Below are 22690 nucleotides of genomic sequence, written 5' to 3' on the forward strand. Positions count from 1 at the left end.
CCTACCCTAGCTCTGTAGTTGTGGGAGAAGCAGTGGTGTTTAAAAGATCACATATTAGCATAATTTCTATTTATTAGCATAACATGAGCCAGAAGACACAAAGGGGTGAACTGGGAAGTCACACAGGTGATCAAGTTGCTTCTTTTTCTTTTATGCACCCATGCAAATTTGTGCAGGAAGACCAGGTCAGGAAAGAGATAGGGGGTTGGACTAGAAGACCTCCAAGGTCCCTTCCAACCTTATGATTCTGTGATTCTATGATTCTGACTCCACCAGAAATACTAGAACTCTATTTTATTGATAAAGGCTCTAAGAATTTGGAAAGCCTGTCAGTGCTTCCCCTTCCTGCCCGCTTCTACCCAAGAGAGTCAATGTGTGCCAGTCTTGCGTTCCTTCCTCACCCTGTTCTGGCTTTGTGGGCTAAGCCATATATCTCCTCTATCTACAGGCTGTTTCATACTGAAAATTCAGTCTTCAGAGAATTACAGTTTTATTTTTATTTGAGTTTATTTATAGGTATTTGTATATCTGCTACTCAACTGATCTGAGGGGCTTACAATTCTAGAGCAATAAAAACAAAGTTAGCAACAGGCACCATAACAGCTTGAGTTGGCCAAGCCAACAGCTGTCTGCCAAATGCTGCCTGCCTTAAGCAGGGCTCTCCTCTTGGGAAGCTCTGCAAAAAAGCACCGCCTTAACTGCTTTCCAAAAGGATAACAGGATAGGTGTCCATTTTGCTTTGGAGGCAAGCTGCTGCAGAGTATCCTCCAAACCCCATCCACGTATTTTTCCAGGGCGTGGGAACCCATAGCATGTTTCTATATATCTTTAGAATTTTTTGAATCTATCAAATTGTTCAAGAGAGCCAGTGTGGTGTAGTGGTTAAGGCACCGGCCTAGAAACCAGGAGATCATGAGTTCTAATCCCACCTTGGGCACAAAGCCCTAGGAAAGAGGCAATGGCAAACCACTTCTGCAAAACCTTGCCAAAAAAAGCTTCAGGGACTTGTCCAGGCAGTCCCCAAGAATCAGAATGGATAAAAAAAAAACTGAATTGTTCAGATGGTAAACATTGGACTTTTTCCATTAAAATAACAGTTCTAAATACTATGTTTATTTTTAGTACCTATTTTGTCCTGAATGCTTACTTTCATAATAACAGAAGGATACAACTTAAACAACTCTCTGGTCTTGTTATTCTGGACACTCTCTCCCCACCCCTCACCCTCCAGTCCATTTGAACATCATGACTGCAAACTACACACCCATGGCTGAGTTTTAGGTAACCATGTTTTACAAACCAGCCCTCTCACAAAGGATTATTTCTTCCAGTTGGAATAAATGAGAGAGGGAAGGAAATCTGTGATTTTTTTTATGCTTCTCTCTCTGGCTTCTTTGGGGCAGAAGAAACTGTTATGTCCCCTTGGGATGGTGATTGCGCTTATAGCTACAGTGAGACCCAGTCTGGTCCAGTGGTGAAGGCACCAGGCTAGAAACTGGGAGACTGTGAGTTCTGGTCCCGCCTCGGGCACAAAGCCAGCTGGGTGACCTTGGACCAGTCCCTCCCTCTCAGCCCTGGGAAGGAGGCAAGGGCAAACCACTTCCAAAAAAACCTTGCCAAGAACACTGCAGGGACTTGTCCAGGCGGTCTCCTAGAATTGGACACGACTGAGCAGATTAAAAAAAAGAACAGCTGCAGCAGAGGTGATGTAGTGGCACTCTCTGGAAACACCAACTCAGGGAGAAAAGGTCTGGCCCACAATAGCCCCCCCCCCCCAACAAAAAATTCTTCAAAAGTGTATCACATTTTTCTCTCCATAGGTCTCTCCTGGGATAGCTTATCATTGGATCAATTAGAAAGTAGACAAGTTAATGATCGGCTTGACTTTTTAAATCTTGAAGAAGCTAAGCAGCACCAGCAGTTGGATGGAAAAGCACCTGGAAATCCCCAGGCTGAAAGCTAGAAGCAGCAGGAGGAAGGCAAGGGGGCAGTGATAAAAGCTTTCATTTTGTGCCAAGTAAAATCTGTGGATGTGTGAAGGCATCAAGATTGTTGAGTCTAATTTAAGGGAGTCTTTATCTTAGAGCTTGTGACCTGCTCTCCGATTCTGTAGGTCAGCGTTTCTCAACCTCAGAAACTTGAAGACGTGTGGACTTCAACTCCCAGAATTCCCCAGCCAGCATGCTGGATGGGGAATTCTGGGAGTTGAAGTCCACATGTCTTAAAGTTGCCCAGGTTGAGAAACACAGTTCTAGAAAGTTTGGATAACCATCCCCTTTGATCCTGCAGATGGGTTGAAGTTGAAGTCCAAAAATAGGGGTGGCACAAAGTGCAGCAGGAGTTGGGGGAGGAGGAGGCCGAGAACTTTGCTGAAGGGAGTATCAAAAAGATAATTTCTAGACAGGCAACAGGGGCATTTGCTACAGGCACCCCAGGTGGAGAAGCTCCATCCCAAATACGGCTCACTTTTTGGAATGATCACATGGATCCATATTTTTCCTTTAAGACCATAAATGATTCCTCTTCTCTACTGTATTTCAATATTCTAGCTTTCCCAACACATTCCTGTTTATTGGGCCATGAACTTCAAGGACTTCATAATGGAGGGGAAAAAATCAAAGGCAGCAAAAAGGCAGGAGGGGGACCTCGATCCAGCGTGTTGCCCCATTTATGTGCGAAAATGGGCTTCTTGCCTCTCCCCTCAAAAACTTTCAAGACATTCCTTGAAAACTTTTTGATATTCCCTTCAGCTCAACTCTCGGAGCAACAGGAACGGTGACTTGAGATTTTTCTCCCCCGCGCAGGCCAAAATCTCTTGGGAAGGGGACTTGGGGGTTCTTCTGCCCACGAGGCCCCCCAGGGGCGAAAACTGCCACCAGAGGCCGCTGCTCTGCCGCCTTCGACACGGCGCTCTCCCCACCCTCCGGCCGTCCCGTCTCCAAAACGCCGAAGCAGCCGCCGCTGGGCAAAGCGCCGGCGCGCCTCGGAGAAGGAGCACCCTCCGGCGGGACCGGGAGCCGGATAGCCGCCGCCGCCGCCGAGCCCGGCCGCTCCGACAGCCGGAGGCAGCCATGCAGCGGGACGAGTGGGACGAGCAGAGCGAGCTGCGGGAGCTCAACGCCCGCCTGGGGCACTACGTGTCGCGGGTGCGGGACCTGGAGCAGGAGAACCGGCGCTTGGCGCAGCAGCTGGCCGCCTTGGGCAGGCGGGAGGAGCGCGCCGGCGGCGGGCAGGCCCAGGAGCAGGCGGTGGCCGAGCTGCGCTGGGCGGTGGCCGAGCTGAGCCGGGCGAAGGGCGAAGCCGAGCTGGAGCGCGACGCGCTCCGCCAGGAGCTGGCGCGCCTGGAGAGGCTGGGCGCGCAAGCCGAGGAGCTGCGCCGCCGCCGCCTGGAGCCCGAGCTGGCCGAGCAGTGGCAGCGGCTGGCCGGCCTGGGCGCGGACTGCGCCGCCCTGGAGGCGCTGCTGGGGCAGCTGCTGGCGGAGCGCGAGCGGCTGCGGGAGGCGCGGCGGCAGCACCCGGCCAAGCCGCCCCGCGCGCCGCCCGCCGCCCGCGCCGAAACTCGGCGGGTGGACCGGCGGCGGCTGGAGGCCGACTTCGCGCTGGTGCTGAGCTGGAGCTGCGCGCGGAGCCTTGACCGCTACGAGGCCGAGCTCCGGGCGCTGCAAGAGCTGGAAGGGGGCCTTGGCCTGGAGGACCTGCGGAAGCTGCGCGCCGAGAACGAGGAGAGCCGCCGGCGCCTCGCGGAGCTGCAGCGCCAGTGCCAGGAGCTGTGCGCGCTGAGCGAGCGCCTGGAGGAGGAGCGCCGGGCGCAGCAGGACCGCCACGGCGTGGAGCTCGCCCGCTGCCAGGTCAGGCCGCTCCGTCGGGCCGGGGAGCGGGGGCGGCCGGGCGAAAGGCGAGCCTCCGTGCGCAACGCCGCTGGCGCTCGCCCGGGGCTGGGGCTTTTCTTTTTTAAATAGTGGTAGGAAAAGGTTGCTCCCCTCTTTCAGAGTGGCCAGCCTTGCTGTCCCTTGCCAGACCCCCTGAAGTGATTGAACTAATTTTGTAGTATTTTTTTTTTTAATCCGTTTATTTGAGTCGGAGACTGCCTGGACAAGTCCCTGCAGTTTTCTTGGCAGGTTTTTCAGAAGCGGTTTGCCATTGCCTCCTTCCTAGGGCTGAAAGAAGGTGACTGGCCAAGGTGACCCAGCTGGCTTTGTGCCTAAGGCAGGACTAGAATTCAGGGCCTCCCGGTTTCTAGCCTGATGCCTCCACCACTACACCAAACTGGCTCTCACACTGTTAATTTGCCTATTTATAATTCTGATTTCAGTGGCCGCGTGTTCACTGGCCGCAAGACTCTGGACACTGTAGAACTGCAAATTGAACTGCTTAAATCGACTTTTAGTAATGTTTTTAGACTGTTCTAGGCTAATTACTGGATTTTATTGTTCAGGCTTTTGTTGCTGGCTTCAGTCTTCAGCAAGTGATAGGTCAAGAAGCTTTAGAAATTTTAAACCATGTATGTCTTAACAGCAGGATTAAACTGCGCCACCCATGCCACAGCTTCCAGTGCTCCCAGACCAATTCTTACTGGGCTGGAGATGGTGGTAGCAATGGGGAACTGGCACAGCTATAGGTGGACTTTTCTGCACAGACTTTAGAATAATATCTTCTTTGCTGCCTTTAAATTTTAAACTACAATGATGATTGATCTTTCATAACAGGATTTCTGATCTTCAGGATCCCTTGCCTCGCTGCAGACCAGTGTTTTTCAACCTTGGCAGCTTTCAGATGCGTGGACCGCAACTCCTAGAAGTCCCCAGCCAGCCATGGGAGTTGGAATCCACACATCTGAAAGCTGCCAAGGTCAAGAAACTCTGCTGTAGATGCTTGTTCCTGTTACTTTCCCCTTGCTACAGGCCTAGATGCAGTTATTCATGCCATGGTGGGGAATCAAATTCAGCCTGAAAACCTATTCCGTCTTGTCCCACGAAGCAAAACAAAATGACTAGAGGACTCAGAATGGCTCACATTTGGCTTCCACTGTCCAAGCCCAGGACAAAATGTTCTCTCTGTAAGAGTGAAATTAAGACATGTCGCCTCCTTTCCACTCTCCCCTGCTGAGAATAGCATGGCCAGGTTTAAATTTCACCAAGGGCAGCCTGCCACGACTATTCTACAGTGTTTTTGGCTGTAGTGAAACACCAGAGAATAGTCAGATGAAATGGCAATCAGCTACTTTTTTTTCTGGACGGCCAGGTGTACGCAGTGTGAAAAGACAGGTGTTAAGGCACCTGTACCATGGAGTAGAAAAGTAGGCTAGCAAAGTGTAATAAATATATTTCTGGGATGGTCTGGATAAGCATCCTGTATGTCTACATAACAATTGTAGCCAACTGTGAGAAGCTTCTTTAGATTTATATCTCAGCTTAATTCTGTCCAACTCAAGTAGACAATTTCTGTTTTCCCTGTAACAACAGCCCGTTGGGTTGGGCTGAAAGTGAGGGACTGGCCTGAAGTCACCCAGTTGGCTTTCATGTTTAAGGAGGGACTAGAACTTGTGGTCTTCTGATCTCTAGTCCAGCGTCTTCATCACTACACCAAACTGGCCTATATGTGGTAGCTGTTGCATTTTGGAGGGTCACTGATCCATAAGTGTGAGGACCTCAGTTGATATCAGTTGAGTATGTTTTGGTCTCTTGCTGACATGGGTTGCATTTGAGACAATATAACTGTGTGTATGAAAAGTCTCACTGGGTTACATCAAAGTTCCATTTATTTCACATTTTGCTTCCCTCACTGGCCCACTAAGTGCCACTGAGAAACCCCCAAATGAGGAGGGAAGGTAAGCACTGTGCCTCTTGCTGCTCCCAAACCCTTGGCGTTCAGAGTTAGATTGCCGCTGGATTCTCTGTGCTGAAAAGTCATAAATTCATCTACTGTAATTCGGTTCTCCCATCTTCCTGCCATTAAGCTAATGGCCATTGTCATGCCTTTTGGCAGCACATTTTGGAAAATAATTACAAAAAGCACATCTTTGCTTTGTTCTGAATTCCATGCCACCAATCACCTTGGCTGGCCCCTACAATCTTGTATTAGGAGGGAGAATTTCTCTGAAGTAAACATCTTTGAGGAAGGATGGAACTGTGCCCTGCTGCAAAGCAACCTTTGCCAGTACTCTTACTGAAGAGATTAGGGCCATTCCTCTCCGGTGGCTGCCATTTTTATAAGGCTTAGGTGAAAGTTAATTAACTTCAGCTCTCTACCTCAGTTTCCTGTGAAAACATTTTGTTCCTGTTAATGCATACTTTACTCACGTGCAAGTGCTAATATAGGTCATCCTCATTTAGTGACCACAATTGGGGCTGGCCACTCGGTCAATAAGTGAAGCATCGTTAAGTGAAACTGCGACTGTGCTTACAGTCTGACTTCAGCTTTCCTTTGCTTTACAGACCTGTGAAGGTCATAAATGTGAGGATTGGCCATAAAGTTAACTTTTCATCACCGTTAGAATGGTTTATGGTCACTAAACAAGGCAGTCACTAAACGAAGACTACCTTTAGGTGCATGATGAACGAAGTAATGGCCGATCCTGAGAATGTACTGAATGGGAAGAGGCAGAATTGTATTTGTCTGGATTGTCAGAATGCCATTTCTGTAATAGGTTGAAGACTCTTACCGTTCTGCCTTTTCTTTCTCTTATCGTCTGCATGAGATACTCGGATATTTAAAGACCTCCATTATGTCTCCCTGGCCAAGCTACTGAGCCCTTTCAACTCAATCGCAATGGGGCCAAAGGAATTTCCCCTACTATTGAAGTAAAGCAAAATGTTGCCCACCCTTCCTCTTGTCAGCAAAAATGTGGCCAAGATGTTTGCCAGCCTTCCTGCCAGTTCCTACCCTGTCCTCTGTTGTGACTTTCCAGGTCACTACTGAACGGTGCTGATTTATGAGCGTGCCAGTTGTTACAGTTAACGTGATTAATTTCCTTCTCTGGCGTTGCTGCTGTTCTTTCTTCAGCATGTCGCCAGCCATCCACCAGGTAGAGTCCTGCAGTAGAGGGAGCAAGCCTGACTCCGTAACCTCATAGGTCTGCTCCTCTTCCCACCCCCCGTTTGATCATCTTTCCAAGTTCAAATAATGTGAAAGGAAGAAAGGCAGGGAGGCCGGATGAGTAAAACTGAGTGGCTGAACAACCATGGGGGATGTGAAATGATTGAAATTGACAAATACTGGGAAACTGACAAAATCCCCCTTTAAGATCCCTTGTGAGCGGCAGAACAGCAGGGTAGGACCTCTGCTAGAGAAAGATGCCTGCTCACCCGATTGCAGAGTAGAACTAATATGGAATTGTGCATGTGCCCTCCTTCTTCATCTCCAAATGGAATGGTCAAAGTCTCCTTTCTAGCCCTTTCTCTCACGGGAAGCCTAGAGAGAATTTGGTTTCGGAAAAAGGGGTGGGAGAGGTGATGAATATGAAAGGAGCTCAGGAAACATGAAGCTAATGGAGAGGGCAAGAGAGAAAGGACTGCAGATGAGTCTGGTGAAGGACCAGAACAGAGCATGCTGGCTGGGGAATTCTGGGAGTTGAAGTCCACACATCTTCAAGTTGCTAAGTCTGACAAACACTGCTTTAAAGGAAGAAAACTACTTTTAGTCCAATACGTGAAGGGACAACATAGGGCTGTTTGACTCATGGGCTGAGGATGAGATGAGGGTAGCATGGCTGAGAAGGAAGGTTGGTCAGGGCAGGATGATGCTGTGATATGCTGTGGTAAATTATAAGAGAAGACAGGACCTAAAATTATGGCCCTTTCTACAGACCCAATGATGTGCTTTCCTACTGTCCCTGTCATTGACTGATTATGTGCCATCAAGTCATTTTCTACTCCTAATATCCACACAGAAAGATTTTGTCCATGACAATGTGTCCCTAACCTGGTCCTTCAGGTCTCCAGTGGTGCACCCATTGCCACTGTGACTGAGTCCCTCTACCTTGCTGCTGCTCATCCTCTTCTTCCCTTTCCTTCCACCTTTCCCAGCGTTACAGCCTTCTCCAGAGAGCTGCCGGGTCTTGCATCATGTATCCGAATGATTCTGTTTAAGAAATCTCTTTAAAGATTTCAATCCTTTCACTAGGATCATTTGAGCCTGGGCATTTGTGCCTTGAGTGAGAACTCTGGGTTGATTTGTCCAATGATTCATCGGTTTGTTTTCTTGGCTGTCCTTGGTATTCTCAGGAGTCCTTTCCAAAGTTCAAAAGCATCAATACTCTCCTTATCCTGCTTCATAGGGACAGGGAAGAAGGGAAAAAAAGTCACTTTCAAAACAACTTCCCACAAAACAGTCCTTTTACTGCATCTCTGCAGCAAGGCTGATGAAGTTCATCCCTGGGCTGAAAATAAGTGTTTTCTTCTGTGCAGTGACCAGACCAGGAAAGGACATGATGTGCTTCCTTTTCCCAGCCCCAAAGCAGTCATCTCCTTTTAAATTCAGTGGGAGAGTTTAACTTGGGAATCTCATTAAAGTAAATCGGAGGGGAGGTGGAATTTGCAGCAGGACAGAAGATCAGTGGTTTCCCAGAATTGTTATCAGTGCTGTGCCTCCTTTCACTGTTCCTGGAAGCTCTTCTGCTGAGTTCAAAGGGAGATTGTTGAGGAGCAAAAAAATAAGTAATTAGAAATGGAGGACTGGTAGCAAGTCAGCGTGTGTGCACCAAGGCCTTCCCTCTGCAGCTTTCTCCCTTTCTCCTGCATGCACATATTTGGGTGTACCTGAGGACTCCTAGGGCTCTGAAAAAGGCTGAAGATTCCCTTAGTAGGAATAGTGACCTCATGAAACACATTTCATGAGGTTACTGTTCCTATTAGAGCTGGAGGGGGGGAGGAAATTGGTCTTGCTTTTGTGGAATGAGTGGAGGATGTAAAGAAGCAGGTAGCATCAACCGATCAGGGGCTGTGAATAGCGCAAACAGAATGCCAGGCTATCACAGTATCACAGTGGAGGAAAGGATTGAAATCCGTAAAGGGATTTCTTAAAGCAGAATCATTTCCTCCCAGCCTATGCATGGGTGTCAAGCAGCTTAAAGCTGCAGTGTGGAAAGGCCCTGTAACTATAAACCAAGCATTGATAAAGCTGGGCTTTTGTGCACGTGAAGATACCGACTCCTGTTCAAGCGAAGATGGGCAGAGTCAACATTCCTTCAAGTCTCATCACAAGAATGTTGAGAATAAAGGGGATGAGGGTACTTGGACGCATCCGTGTCTCCTCCCCACTATTAACCCTCAGGTGAGCAGGGTGAACACTCGCAAGGAACTGCGGCTGATTCAGCAAAGATGAACGTGGGAAGTGGCCTTGTCCGGGGTTCTTCCGTTGGAGAAAGTGCCTGATGGTCTTCATCCCTGTGCAGAGTCTGTCATTGCAAGGGATTGGTCCTTGAGTTCACTCACTGGTATTCTTTCAGTGTAGTCCAGGGAAGCACAACCAGGAGTACCAGCTCTATCTTTACTGTAAGGTTACAGTAACAGAATCTTGCAAGTCTGAAGGTACTCCTCTTTCCTTTCCTTTTACTCTCCGGAAACTAGGGAGGGTCCTTTCTGAGACCCTCCCCACTCCCCCTCTGCTTTTGTGGACTGAGATACCTTTTGCATGGCGGTTGTCTAGTCTACAGCTCTTTCCTTCTGTCTCCCAAGGTCATTCCCACATACCCTTAGACTTATAGGTCACACGTTGTGGTTTATCTGACCCATGATTCTTTGAACAAGTCATAAAACATGGCTTACAAATCTGAATGATGATTAGCCACAATCTACTAAGCAACACTATGGTTTAGTGCAATATAAGAATCCAGCCAACACTTGTGATTATTTCTGTGTTTTGGTTTAGATGATAATTGAAGCCCTTGAAGAAGAAAAGCACTTCTTAACCATGTCCATTGCAGGGTACCTGAAGGATTACCATGAACTCCTGCAGGTGAAAGCAGGTCTCAGTCTTGAAATTGCAACTTACAGGTAAGAATCTTTTTACACTGCAGGAAGACATGGGGAGAAACCTTAACCTCCTTTTACACTAGGCAAAATCTCAGCACAAGTTTTCGAGGTTCTTGCTGGAATGAAATTTCTGCAGAACTTGAAGAAAGGAAAAAAGTCTTGATGAGTAACCTAATGTCTTACCATTGAGTATGAAATTATCAGCAGGTGCTTGAAAGCAATTTAGGGGTGGACTGTTGATTTCCTTTGTACTTTTCCCCAAGATTATAAGCGTCATAGCAATTGTTTCATAAATTGGACCAGAGATAGATCAGAAGCAATGAGGCACTGCCTTTCCTTTTTTTCCCTTTTTTTTCCTTTTTGTCTTTGTCAAGTGGTTTTTATGGTCAATGTTTTATTGTAATGTGTGACTTGTTTCTTCAAGTCATGCTTTGAGATGGAGCTTAAAGCTGTGCATGGCTCCCTTTTGCCATATACAGTGACTGCACTGCTTGAGACTTATTTTTAGTGACTTCTATGTTACTCTGGCAACTGCGCAAACTGTTGTTTTATCAGCAGCCAGCCATCGTTCGTCAAACTTCCTGCATTCCTGCGTTCTGTCATCATAGTTAAGGCTTTCAGGGACTTCGGTTGCGAAGGAGTTAGAGAAGACCTTCAGATTTGTTTTTCTGGAATGTAATAGTTCTTGCGTGGAGAAATGGGGGTAACACGGCAACTTTGTGGGAACGAGAAGACATCAGTTTTCTCTTTATCCTCACAGGTGACAACAAAAATCAAGAAGTCCAAGAAAAACAATAAAAACAGATTCTTAAAATGAGGTTATCCCAAAGCTTGTAGGTTACTTGGCAATATTACCAGGGCTCTTACATGTAGTGTAGTTTGAGGAGAAAAGTCCAAAGATAGGAAGAAATCTGGTTTCAGAATAAGTTGCTGAAACTTGTACCAAGAGGCTACTTTTGATTCCCATTGTAATATTTAATCCTGCTGGAATAACAGAAATAAAGTATCTTGGGACAGATATCTTCCCAGTCTTATTTGCTCAAATTTCTCCAGTGAGAGAGAGCCCATCGCATCTCAGATAGGAGATGGTGAGGAAGGAACCAGGGCCGACAGAACCATTCTGTCTACACAACGCAGGTAGTGTTTCCCAGTCTCAAGAATTTAAACCCTGGAGCCAACACGCAGACGTTGATTTCTGTGTTAGGCCCGTGGTAGATCAGTGCGTATATAGCTTCTGTTGTCTGCAGCAAAGCAACTTAGTCGGTTTTGTCCTGTTTGCAAGCTTCTTTTGCAAGCAAGTTCCTAAATACCAAATAATGTCTGGAGAGTCGAGATTTATTGCCAAAGCCATTGTTCCATTACTGGCCATTTTGTAATACTGAGAATTTGCTCCTAACGTTTAACCGAATGCTGCTTTCCTGCAGTTTTCATCCACTGATTCCAGAGCAACAGAGAGCACATCTGTGCTACCTTCTACATCTTCCTAAGTAGTCATTTCAAATGTTTTTATAAATTGTGTACTCCAGTTTGTTAAAGTCCTGCTTAATCTGAGGCTGGTAGCAGTTCTCACACTATACCAGATGCAGTCTGATTGGGACAGAAGAAACAGCTGCTTCCTGTCATCATGATGCTTCTAACCACAGCCTACATTTTTAAAAAAATAAGTACAGTATAATACAGTATGTCCAAAGGGGAAAGAAAATTAACCACTGTATTCCACACAGGGTTGTATCCATTTATTTACTTCCACTGCGTTTTACTTACTAGACATTTCAATTCCTGTAGCAGTTATTAAACTGATTAGAAATCTGTGAAATTCTTTGGCTGCATTATTGCTTTATAACTCAGAATAAGCAAGATTTCCTCTGTGTTTGAGCACTGTGTGCCTTTAAAGGCAAGTGGCTTAAATTTCATCTGGCTTTCCAGGAACTCAAAAGTCCCACTATCAGACTTTTCCAGATGAACTCCTTCGAGAACTGCTAGGTAGCCATTCTGTATTATCTGTTCAAAGCATTTGGCAGAGTGAAGCTGAAAATGTTGTTTTGAGAGGCTACAACAGTTTAAAAGTCTTGCTGTCTGAACCCAGCATTTAATAACAGCTGTAGGAGAATTTCATGGGTCTGTATGAAATTATGAAGACATTTCTGTCTTATGAAGACATTTATACCAGCTATCACTTTGGTGGACAGATATATTATACCTTAACCATGTTAAGCACCCTTCTTTCTCTATCCATAATACAACTACAAAGTCTCAAAGGATACATTTTTTTAAAAAAAATTCTGTTTCAGAGCATGAGCCCACTGTGGGTTAGCAATTAATGTTGAAAAAGAAATTCTAACAATAGTGGAGGCTGCCTTATGGTGAATTAAATCTATTGATCTTTCTTATCGAATATTACTGATCATCTGAATTGCTTCAAGCATCCAGAGACGTTTTCCAGCCCTACTTTGGAGATGCTGCAGACTGAACAGGAAACCTTCCAGAGGGTCCACATATCAATTCCTGTAGTTGCAATAGTGATATGAAGCTTAATTCATGTATTCAATCTTTTTTTAATGCTGCTATCCCAGTGTGTAAAATTCCCACATCCTTCCAATACCATTTAAAAAAAAACCTGAATGTGGAAGACCGAATTTCAATTACATGCTGTGTTAATTCAGTCAGTCAGTAGACATGCAATACCTATTTCCTTCTGGTTCTGGAAATGCTACAGTATAACTTGAATATTCTTGATTTCTTATGGTTAACTTTAAATCAGTTTAAAAACATGATTGGTGAGAGTTATTTATAAACCCTGGTTAATGTTAATCAAGACTGATTCTATTCATGGCACAGGCAAAACAATTAGTGCCCCAAAGGGAAGAGAGGTGAAAAATCTGTCACTGTGAGACAGACAGTGTAGTAGTAGAAGAAATAAGAGCATCAGTGGAAAAATTAAAAACCTTGGATGTTGCACTGGATCATAGTCTGCATGACGTACACTTTTTAATTTGGTATTAATAACATTTTGTTTTTATGTATGATAGAACTTTGCTAGAAGGAGAGAGTAATCAGTGGATCCTGATGTGGAATGAAGAACGTGGAAAAAAGTTATCACAAGGTACAAATAATGAAAATACATGAATGCATTTAAGAACAGAAGGGGAGGGATGCATCAACACCTTTACTGCTTTGCTTCAAACTATATGGACGTCTGTATAATTAGATGCACTGTATATATGGTTTTTTTAAGCGTTTGCATTACTAGAAATTAGGGCGGGAGCAATGACAATAACTTGCAAGAAGCAGCACACAGCAAGCCTCCCTGATGCCAAAAGGATGACAGGCACACAATAACACACAAATGCCACAATAACGTACTAGCATCAATTGCAGCATCTGTGTAATTGCATCATCATCCATGTGTCGTCATCTGCCTCCTCATGGACCCCGCACATCTGCCAGTAGTTTTAGGGAAGCCAAAATAAACCATTATTTCATAGAGCATGAGAAAGCTTAGATGACTTTATGAAGGAATAAGACACATTCATGGAAGCTACTGTACATCTGTCCATGCTCACCAGGTGCCTTCCAGATAGGTTGGATTTCAAAGCCCAACACATCTGGAAGGCATCAGGTTGGGAAGCCAAGACTTGATGGATCCTTTATTATATCTATTTTTACAATACAGCCAGTGAAATAAAACAAAAAAGATTAGGAGGTTTTTTCCCCCCCAAGGGTTTAATGCAGCCTTTCTCAACCTTTTGACCTAGGAGGAACCCTTGAAATATTTTTCAGGCCTTAGGGAACCCCTGCACATTCAGGCTCAAGTATAGGCCAGAAGATACAAAATTATTATATTAGTTTCATGGGTAGACATGTATATACTGTATGCATTAACAGTGTTCTTAAATTAAAAATAAAGAATGAAACTTACCTCTTTAATGTGAAGTTGCCCGAATTCGAAATAATTTTGTAAATAAATCATGATCTCCCAGGGAACCCCTAGTGACCTCTTACAGAACTCTAGGGTTGAGAAACCCTGGTTTAATGCCTACTTTTTAAAGGTAGGTTTAAAAATTGGATGAAGGGTTCCTAAGTGGAAAGGGGTATGGGCAAACCCTGGGTTCCAGGATGGAGATCTTTCAGAGATGGCCAAAGCAGTGAGATTTGGCACATGACAGAAGCTGGCAGCTGGTGAACAATGGGGAAAGTATGCAAATGCTCTGCCATCATAAATTGTAGTCTTCTTCAAAGTTCAAGATTGGCTAAGCCAATTCTGGAAACATTATATTTGTTCAACAACGTATTTATTTTTCCCTTCCCAATTTAGCCAGTTTTGGAATCTTAAACAAGAGAAACAGCTTCTGTTCCTTAGAATCAACATCTCAACTTACTTCTGTAGTACCAGCTCCTGACAGTTTGGAGACTCCAGAGTAGTTCAGAGTACTCTAATTGTAAACATGCTTTCTTTTAGGGTCAAAACAAACAAACATTGGGGATCATACCAAAGACTTATTGGTACATGACCGTATCTGTTCCTTGGGCTCCGTATTTTTTCCCATCCAGCAACTACTCACGGCGTTTACACAGAATTTCTACGGAACCACAGAAAAAGCTGCAACCTAATATAAGTTAATTACCGGATGATCCCCATTTTATTTTTCTTGTTTTTTAAAAAATAACCTAACTCTTAGTTCTTATCTTTGAAGAGATGTTTGAATATGTTTAGCAATGTGAAATTTCAGAGATCCAGAAAGGATTTTAAAATTTACAGTAGTCAGAAGGTGGAATGGAAATGCTCTGTATTGCCCCATGACCATACATGTTCATGCACGCTCAACAGGGCAACAAAAATATTTCAGATTTCTGTCCCAAGCTGCTTACAATAATTTTTATAGAGGAAAAAACATCAGGGAAAGAGAGTGATTACAAGGCGGGATCAGTGGAGGAAGGACATGCAAGTGCTGTACTTTGTTTCATTGGGCTAAAGGCAATGAAGAGCTGAAAAGTTGGATTTTCATGGGGGGGTTAGGGAAAGAGAGAGAGGAAAGAATAGCAAGAGAAAATATTAGAATTGTTTGAGAAGAGCAGGATACCCATCTGGCTTCTGAAGAATGGTGTGTTGTAGACAGGGTCAGGGGTGTCCATGTGAGGAGGGCCAACAGCATCAAAAGAATGGGCACAACCAAGGTGATCAAAGCCTGCCCCTTTTTATGTGCATGCTTTGATCACCCAGTCATTCCTGTCATTTCTCACATTGACCCCCACCCCTATAAACGCCCCTGGCCAGGACCATATCAAGACGTAACATTAACAGAATAATGGTAAATAGGATAAGTGATTATATGTCGTTAATTCAAGTAGTAAGAGTTGTAGGATTCATCATGCAAAATAAGAAAAGATCATCGCAATTTATAAAGTTATCATTACATTTGGGTGACCTAAGTAAGTACTGTGAATATAGTTTTCTTTTGTCTAGTGGATTTCAGCGCATCAGCTAATTGAAAGAAATTAAAATGTGCATGGACATTATTTTGTGGCATAGAATACTATGGCTTCCTTGTAAATGTCTTGTAATAATGACACGCTGAATGTGTGTCATGGAATTGCATTTCATTTTGTGTGCAGAAGTATCATTTGCTTGTTAGGCAGGGGCAAAACTCATTTACTTTGTCTATATATTGTAATAAAAACTGAAGCAAGTATAAAACCTTATAGTCCAAGTTTGTCATCTGTTGTTTCATAATGAGATGCAAAAATGAATAGATTGGACAGCAAGGAGGATCTATTTTTCATAGGTTAAGGCTACGATTAAGAGTTAAGCCTAATGTACATTCCTGTGTTTGAACATGACTTAAGTACATTGTGTTAATAGCCATTTTCATTTATCTCCTGGCAGGTGAACGAAACATGCGTTACGAGTATAGCGACCGATACTTTGCTTATCAACAGGAGAAAGGAAAGAGACCTTTTCCTGCAATCCAGAATGTTGACATAAGATATAAATTCCCTCAAGCAAATATTAGCAGCTCTGTGGTTTCTTCACCGAGAACAAAAAATGCTGGAATGCGGGCGATTCTCCCTGAGAAAATGCTACCGAAAGAGCCCTTCAGGTTAGAATCGCATCCTTCAGCAGCATCCAAAAGATACATGACTCATGAAAGAACCCTGATAGGACAACGAGAACGGCAGAACTTGACATCACCTTATCGTATTAGCAGAGAAAGTGAAGTTCTTCGAAGAACCCTGCCTGAAGGAAAGACAACTGGAATGGGAAGTATGGCGTCTGCTTTAAAGGAATCAAACATTCTTCAGAAACAAATGAGAAGACCAACCGGTTCTGAAAGTATGAGGACAACAGTAGGTATCTCTCCATCTCTATCTTACAGCTCCAGTTCTCCTTCCAAAGGAACTAAATATGAGACTAGAGAAGGGATTTTGGCCCAGATCAATGAAGTGATCAAAGCGAGCAAGCCAGTGAAAGGAGAAAGCCATATTTTGGTAGAAGGAGCAGAGCCAAAGGAAAAGTTGGCCAGAGAAGTAACAGATTCCGCCATTAAGGCTGGTGAGAAATTGAGTGGAGTAATGGCTGAAATTAAGGAAGGCACGGATAAGAAAAAGTATACGGTGGAAGATGTCGTCTTTAAAGATACCAGAAAGGAAGACAAATTAATGAAAGATAAAATGCCTCCTACAAGATGGGAGAAACAGATTAAAGTGGAAGCAGAAGAAAAAAATATTCCAGTAGATACAGCAACATTGGAAAGGGAGAAAATTGTGAGCATGTCCTCAAGAGGCCAAGAAACTGTTGAGATCCCCATTCATTCAGGACATACTGAGGGCGAAATCCTAGAGGGTAGTCACAACATAGACATTACACTGCAAGGCTTCGAAACTTCTCTGGAAAAGCCAAAAGGTGGAGCTGAATTTAAACTCAGCAGAGAAATTACTCAGGATAATGTAAGTAAAGAAGAAAACTCTAAAATGGATACATTGCTTACTGAAAGTATAGCAGAGAACATTGTTTCTGACATTCTTAAAGGTTTTGTACAGAAATCTTCTGATGCAGGACTTCTTCCTGATACGAAAATAACTTCCTTTGAAAAAAAAGAAATTTCTAAGGATGGAAAAGTGAAAACTGAGATCAGTATAGAGTCAACAGTTCAAGAAGATGACCTTGATGTTTCTAATAAGTCTGAATGGGAAAGTTTCTTAAAGAAAGATACTGAAAAAGTATTGGATGATAGTAAAGGAAGTTTAGCTGAAGATGTCATAGAAGATATAATTAATGCTGGGATGAAGGGAATGGAAGACAAAACCAAAAGGACTGTTAAAGTGGAGATAATTGAAGAGCCGGTAACTATAGTTGATGAAAGAATGGAATTTTCAACACCATTTGAAGTAGAGGAAGCAGAAGATATGACAGAACATCTATATTATAGTGATAAAGAGAAAGCTACCACAAGTGATACTGGAGAATCTAAGGAAAAACAACCCAGCGTGATTGTGTCTCATGTGGAAGAAGTATCCGAGGGAGACGATGTAGTTGATGAAGAAAAGTACTTTGTTTCCACGCCAGATGAATGCCCATTTGGATATGAGCAAGATGAAAGCTCTACATATGGTCAGATCCACATTGAAGAAGAATCAACAGTTAGATATTCTTGGCAAGATGAATTTCTGCAAGGGTCGCAAACAAAGGTAAAGGAAAGTATGGCTTCACCAGAATTGATTTATCAGGTAACTGGTGCAGATGCAGGGCCCTTTTTTTCAAAGACAGAAGCCCCAAAGGAACAGGTGACCCATGCTGAATCTGTAGTTATTGAGAAGGAGATTAAAATCCCACATGAGTTTCAGGAGTCAATAAAGGAGTTTTTTTATGACCAGTCAAAGGACCCTAAACATCAGTTGAAAGAGGCACTAGAAAAGCTTGAAGAAACTCTTCCAGAAAGTGTAAAACAGGAACTCTGTGAGCTAACAAAAGAAGGCAAAGCTGATTCTAGTAGCCTGGAAGTGGATATTAAAAAAGTAAAGCACCCTGAAAAAGAGGGTTTATTTACTATTGTTGCAGAAGTTAATCTGTCCCAGACAATTGACTCTGACCAGTTCAATACCGAATTGCTTGGTGAAGTTGTGACTGATCAGATAAAGTTGCCCAAACCTTCACCAAATGAAGGTGGTTTTGATAAATACATAAAACAAGAGCCAGAAACTTGCTCTGATGAAAAAAATAAAGTAGACGTTTCTTCCACACTTTGGACCACAGAAGGAACCAGTAACAGAGAAGATGCATATCCTTCTAAGGCATCATTTGATATCAACAGACATATCCGTCATGTTGTAGTTGGTCCAACTGAAATTCGCAAGACTGAGCATGTCTTATATGAAGGTCCTATTTCTGAAACTCTGAAGTTCGGAACAGCTGACTTTACCACAGGAGCACCAGCAGATACAGGTCAATCCGTGAAGGAAATCAAGCTGAGTCCTGGAACAATTCAAACCACAGAAAAAATAATTTACAGAAGCCCTGTTCATAAATCTGTGGAAGTTGGTGATCCTGAAAATTCTACTCAGACACAGGTTTCAAGTGATACTAGATCCTCTATTACATTAGATTCAAAACAAATTGTTGAAGAAATCATTTTTGAGGGATCAACTTCAGACTTGTCATCAAATAATAACAGGGACATCTTTTCACAGGTGAAAGGTCCAACAGCAATCAGCACATCAATAAGGCACATTCAAATAGAGCCCAAGGAAGTACATATTGAACAAGAAATATATGAAGGACCTTTTTTCAGATCTGGGCATACTACCACTGGAGGCCATGATCTGACTGAAGAAACAGCAGAAAAGATTAAATTAAGACAGAAGGACACACAAATATCTGACCAAAGTATTTATGACAATTCTCTCACCAAGACATCTGGTGATGCTTCAGACAAGCTTAGTGAGGAGAAGATGCTGGATGTTAACACCACAATCAGACATATTAAATTAAGTCCAAAGGAATTTGTAAGTGAGCAAACTGTTTTTACAGAGCCCATTTCTGAACAGCACCAAAAGCTCAGTGAACAGGGGCAGGTATTTTCTTTTGAAGGGTCAGTAAATCAAATTAAATTAGGGCAGAAAGAAGGCCAGAGTCGTGACAACATTGTGTACCAAGATTCCGTTTTGGAATCTTCAGGAATCGGTTCCCCAAAGGAAGACACCTTGAAAAAAGTAAGTACTGCAGAGATCAGCAGATCAACGCACCACATTCAGCTGAGCCCAGTTGAAACTCAAACTGGGCAGATGTTCCATAGTCCTGATACTAAACTATCCAGTGGTATGGAATTTTCTCAAACAGATGGGCCATCAGAAAGCAGCAAATCTATTGGGCAAATAAAAATAGGACAGAAAGAAACATCCTTTATCTTCCAGATGGACATAAGCAAAGTGGGTGGGAGAGAACAAGAAGCTACAATTGTTGTATCAAGTAGGAAAGAAAAAGATACTAGTCAACCTGAAGACCACATGGAAGGTGAACGAAAGTCAGAAGAGTCAACATTTGATCGAAGTGTGCAACTGCAAAGAATGGTTGACCAAAGATCTGTGATTTCTGATGAAAAGAAAATTGCCCTTCTCTATCTAAATGAGAATGAGGGGGAAGAGGAGGATGATGGACCTTGGTTCTAAAGAGTACATTTTCCAAGTTTTTTTTTAAGCCTAGAAGCTTAATTGCTGCATTGTTGAGTTTTAAACATTAGGATTTCTCATAATTTTGCCCTTAACAATGAACTGATGGTTTTGAATATACCTTTTCTGATACCAGAATATTTTTAGCAGCATTCTCTGCTTACATTATGTTAGATTTCATTTCATTATTGCTGTGGACACTGAAAGAGGTTTTGTTTTTTGTTTTTTGTAGTTTCCTTGATTCTGTTTGAGAAAGAATTTAAGTGAGTATAGGATAATCACCATTTCCACTGAATTTAAAAAGAGTGGCCATTAAGAGAGACAACAATCTGATCATTTAAGTCGAAATCATACTGATACACAGGGATTGCCCAGAATAAACATATTAACAACCTAAGGAATAAAGACAGGCTTGTTATGATTGCATTTTATGCAAAACAAGTCTAAACTGTACACATTTAGCAAAAATGTGTGGCTAATGTTGCCAGATGATCTAACTCTAAACTCTTGTTCAGCTACGTTTTTCAAAAGTAAGTGACCAAATAGGAACAAAAGAGGCTGCCTTGTGTCCTAGCTCATCGGCCTTTCTAGTTCGGTGCCATTTGTACTTTCTCTCTCTCTTTGCACGCACGCACACACACACACCACATGCATATATACTTTACACTCTTGTTGCAAAATGGAGAATGCAATGAGGATGTTTCACTAATAATGCCAGTTTTATGAGGAATAGGTTCTCACTCTTATGCATTTCCATATTTCATGAATGAAAGAGCATGAGAAAAGCTTCAGCCGCTAAATTAATGTGTCGTGCTTTGATTAAAGTCACAGGAGCAGGTACCTACTCTGTCTAAAATGAACTACATGGAGCACAATTCTTGCACAGCTCCAGTTTCTGGAATTGGCTGGGTCACAAAGGAGAGGGCATTCACCGTGAACCTGGGATCCAGTGAGCATAAGCTCCGTTTTTTTATAGAGGTGCTAGAGGTTGGAACATACTTCAGCACTTTAAATTAATTAAAGCAGCAGCATTTAATGCTGGCAAATAAATATGAATAGAGAAATTGCATTAAAAAGTGACCATTTTCTAACAGCAATTTTCTCAGCCTATCAAGGATCATGTCAAGGGTCGTCATGGGCAGGAGATTCTGAGATAGGTTCCTAGCATAAGCTATATGACTTAGAATGTATTCAGTTACATGACTTACAATTTGTTCACTGTGGAGAAAAGCCAACACAACTACAGCTTTGAATCTCAAATTAAGAACAGCCCATCACCCAGTATACGTAATTGTTTTACCAGCGACCAACCAAATGCCTTTGGGAAACCCCAAGCTGCTGATGAAAATAATCTTGCTGCAAATGATACGCCATACAGATTTAGCTCAAACCTCTCTAAGTAAATAGTTTATTAAATCTATCAGAGGCATGAATAAAGTTACCATAGATTAATAGTCTTGTGCTCTACTTTAGAGGACAGCCTTCCACTGAAAGTCTTCCATTGAAAGGCAAGTTGGGTTTAAAGAAAAAAGAAGGAAGAATGGAGGCCCCAACATTGCCCATCCACCGGATGCATCTAGGGAACAGGCCCACAGCTCACCAATCACGGTCTTGTAATTGTGATATATAGACTGCATTTCTGCAAGTCGTCGTAATTATTTTTGAATCTCTCTATAGCTTAGTGCATATACATGTTAGGTCATTTTTTTGTCCTCTTTTTTATTCTATGTGCTATCTAAGACAATCTATTGGCAACATTGTCAGGGTTTTAAACAGAGGTCTCTTCAATGTTGCGGCCTGATTTGACTGATTCTTTCCAGCAGAATTTATAAACAGATGCTTAAATTGTGACATGAATGGATTTGCACTTCTAATTTAAGCCGATTTCACAATTAGTTTTTGTACATTTAGAACTGGATCTGGTTTTGGTTGATGCTTGAGTTTTTCTCACAAAGAGCAGAACCAATGAAGGTTTGTTTAATGTTATATAAATATGCACTTGTGCAAATCTTCCATTTAAATGTGTGCACTGAAGAAAGTATTACCATTACCTCAGCAATATTGCTCATAGTAGGTCTTATTCAAACTTTTTCGTTCAGACTTTAACTGAAAGTGGGCAACGTGGAGTTTTGGAGGGAAATATTTAATAAAAATACATGTTTAGGCAACTTTTTTTTCGAAGGGTGGAAGACTCTTCCGCTTCATAATGCTGAAAATCTAATCTGGAAGCAAATTCCTCTTCAACGGAAGTTTTCATCTACAGATGTGCCTTCTCACTATAGCACAGGACCTGAAATTAATAAAGTGTCAGGATTTAAGTTAATTGAAAGCGAGGGTGGAAGTACTTGTTACTAACTTGCTCCATTGGTTTTAACTGTAGTAAGCTTGATGTTGTAGCAAGTGAAATGAAAAACGCATTTGAGCTGCAGGGTAAGATCTGCACACTTGTAGACTGAAGATGGCAATAGTAGGTGATCTCAAAGTCTAGTAGATGCTTTAATTGGTGAGTAATGTCAGATGGGATTTGGTAGTCTATTTTGCTCTGGATAGTTCTGGTTGTAACATTGGTGATGGTTTAACACTGTTATGACTGCACTTTTTTTCTGTTGAGCATTAAACATTGAAAAAGAAGGTGTCTGTTTCTCCTTATGAATGCCAAAGTTCTGTTATGGAACAAGAAAACGTCCCAGGTATTATTCCCAAACCTTACATTCTTCTTAGTTTGGACCAATGGGAAGCAATCAAGTGGGCTTCAGCGCATCTATAGTGGATTATGATTGGATTTATACATCACATTAAGCTACAAAGCAGCATATTTTATTTTGGATTAGCATGCTGCATAAGACCAGCTGTTATGAGGTTTACAAGTGGTCACCATTAAGCTTCCTAATTACAGAATTTAGATTACGTTTATTCTAGCCTTACTACCCTGGTCACTGCTGCACACTGGTTTTCAGCCTTCCCATATTGGATGTGGAATCGCAAAAATAGGAAGTATGATCCTCTGAATCTACATTGGTTAACAATAGGTTTCAATTTATTTATTTATTTGTTAA

At 42.8% G+C, this 22690-nt stretch overlaps 1 protein-coding gene across 2 annotated transcripts; it reads left to right on the plus strand.

Moving 5' to 3' along the window:
* Window positions 1–3014: 3014 nt before the first annotated feature.
* On the plus strand, window positions 3015–22265 carry SYNM (synemin). Of its 2 annotated transcripts, XM_063314537.1 has the most exons (4): window positions 3015–3848; window positions 9868–9992; window positions 13001–13074; window positions 15856–22265. In XM_063314537.1, exons 1-4 carry the CDS (start codon window positions 3072–3074, stop codon window positions 19632–19634), a joined length of 4755 nt encoding a protein of 1584 aa, XP_063170607.1. In that variant the 5' UTR covers window positions 3015–3071; the 3' UTR covers window positions 19635–22265. The 2 variants fall into 2 exon arrangements, with proteins under 2 accessions (XP_063170607.1, XP_063170608.1); XM_063314538.1 differs by lacking the exons at window positions 3015–3848; window positions 9868–9992 and adding an exon at window positions 11971–12089.
* The last annotated feature ends 425 nt before the right edge of the window (window positions 22266–22690 follow it).

The sequence above is a fragment of the Candoia aspera genome, chromosome 13 (assembly GCF_035149785.1).
Source record: "Candoia aspera isolate rCanAsp1 chromosome 13, rCanAsp1.hap2, whole genome shotgun sequence".
Classification (NCBI taxonomy): Eukaryota; Metazoa; Chordata; class Lepidosauria; order Squamata; family Boidae; genus Candoia; species Candoia aspera.

Coding starts and splice junctions, on each gene's coding strand:
- SYNM (XM_063314537.1), top strand. CDS start 3,072: ATGCAGCGGGACGAGTGGGACGAGCAGAGCGAGCTGCGGGAGCTCAAC. Junction 3,849..9,867: donor TGGAGCTCGCCCGCTGCCAG/GTCAGGCCGCTC, acceptor GTTTTGGTTTAG/ATGATAATTGAAGCCCTTGA. Junction 13,075..15,855: donor TGGAAAAAAGTTATCACAAG/GTACAAATAATG, acceptor ATCTCCTGGCAG/GTGAACGAAACATGCGTTAC.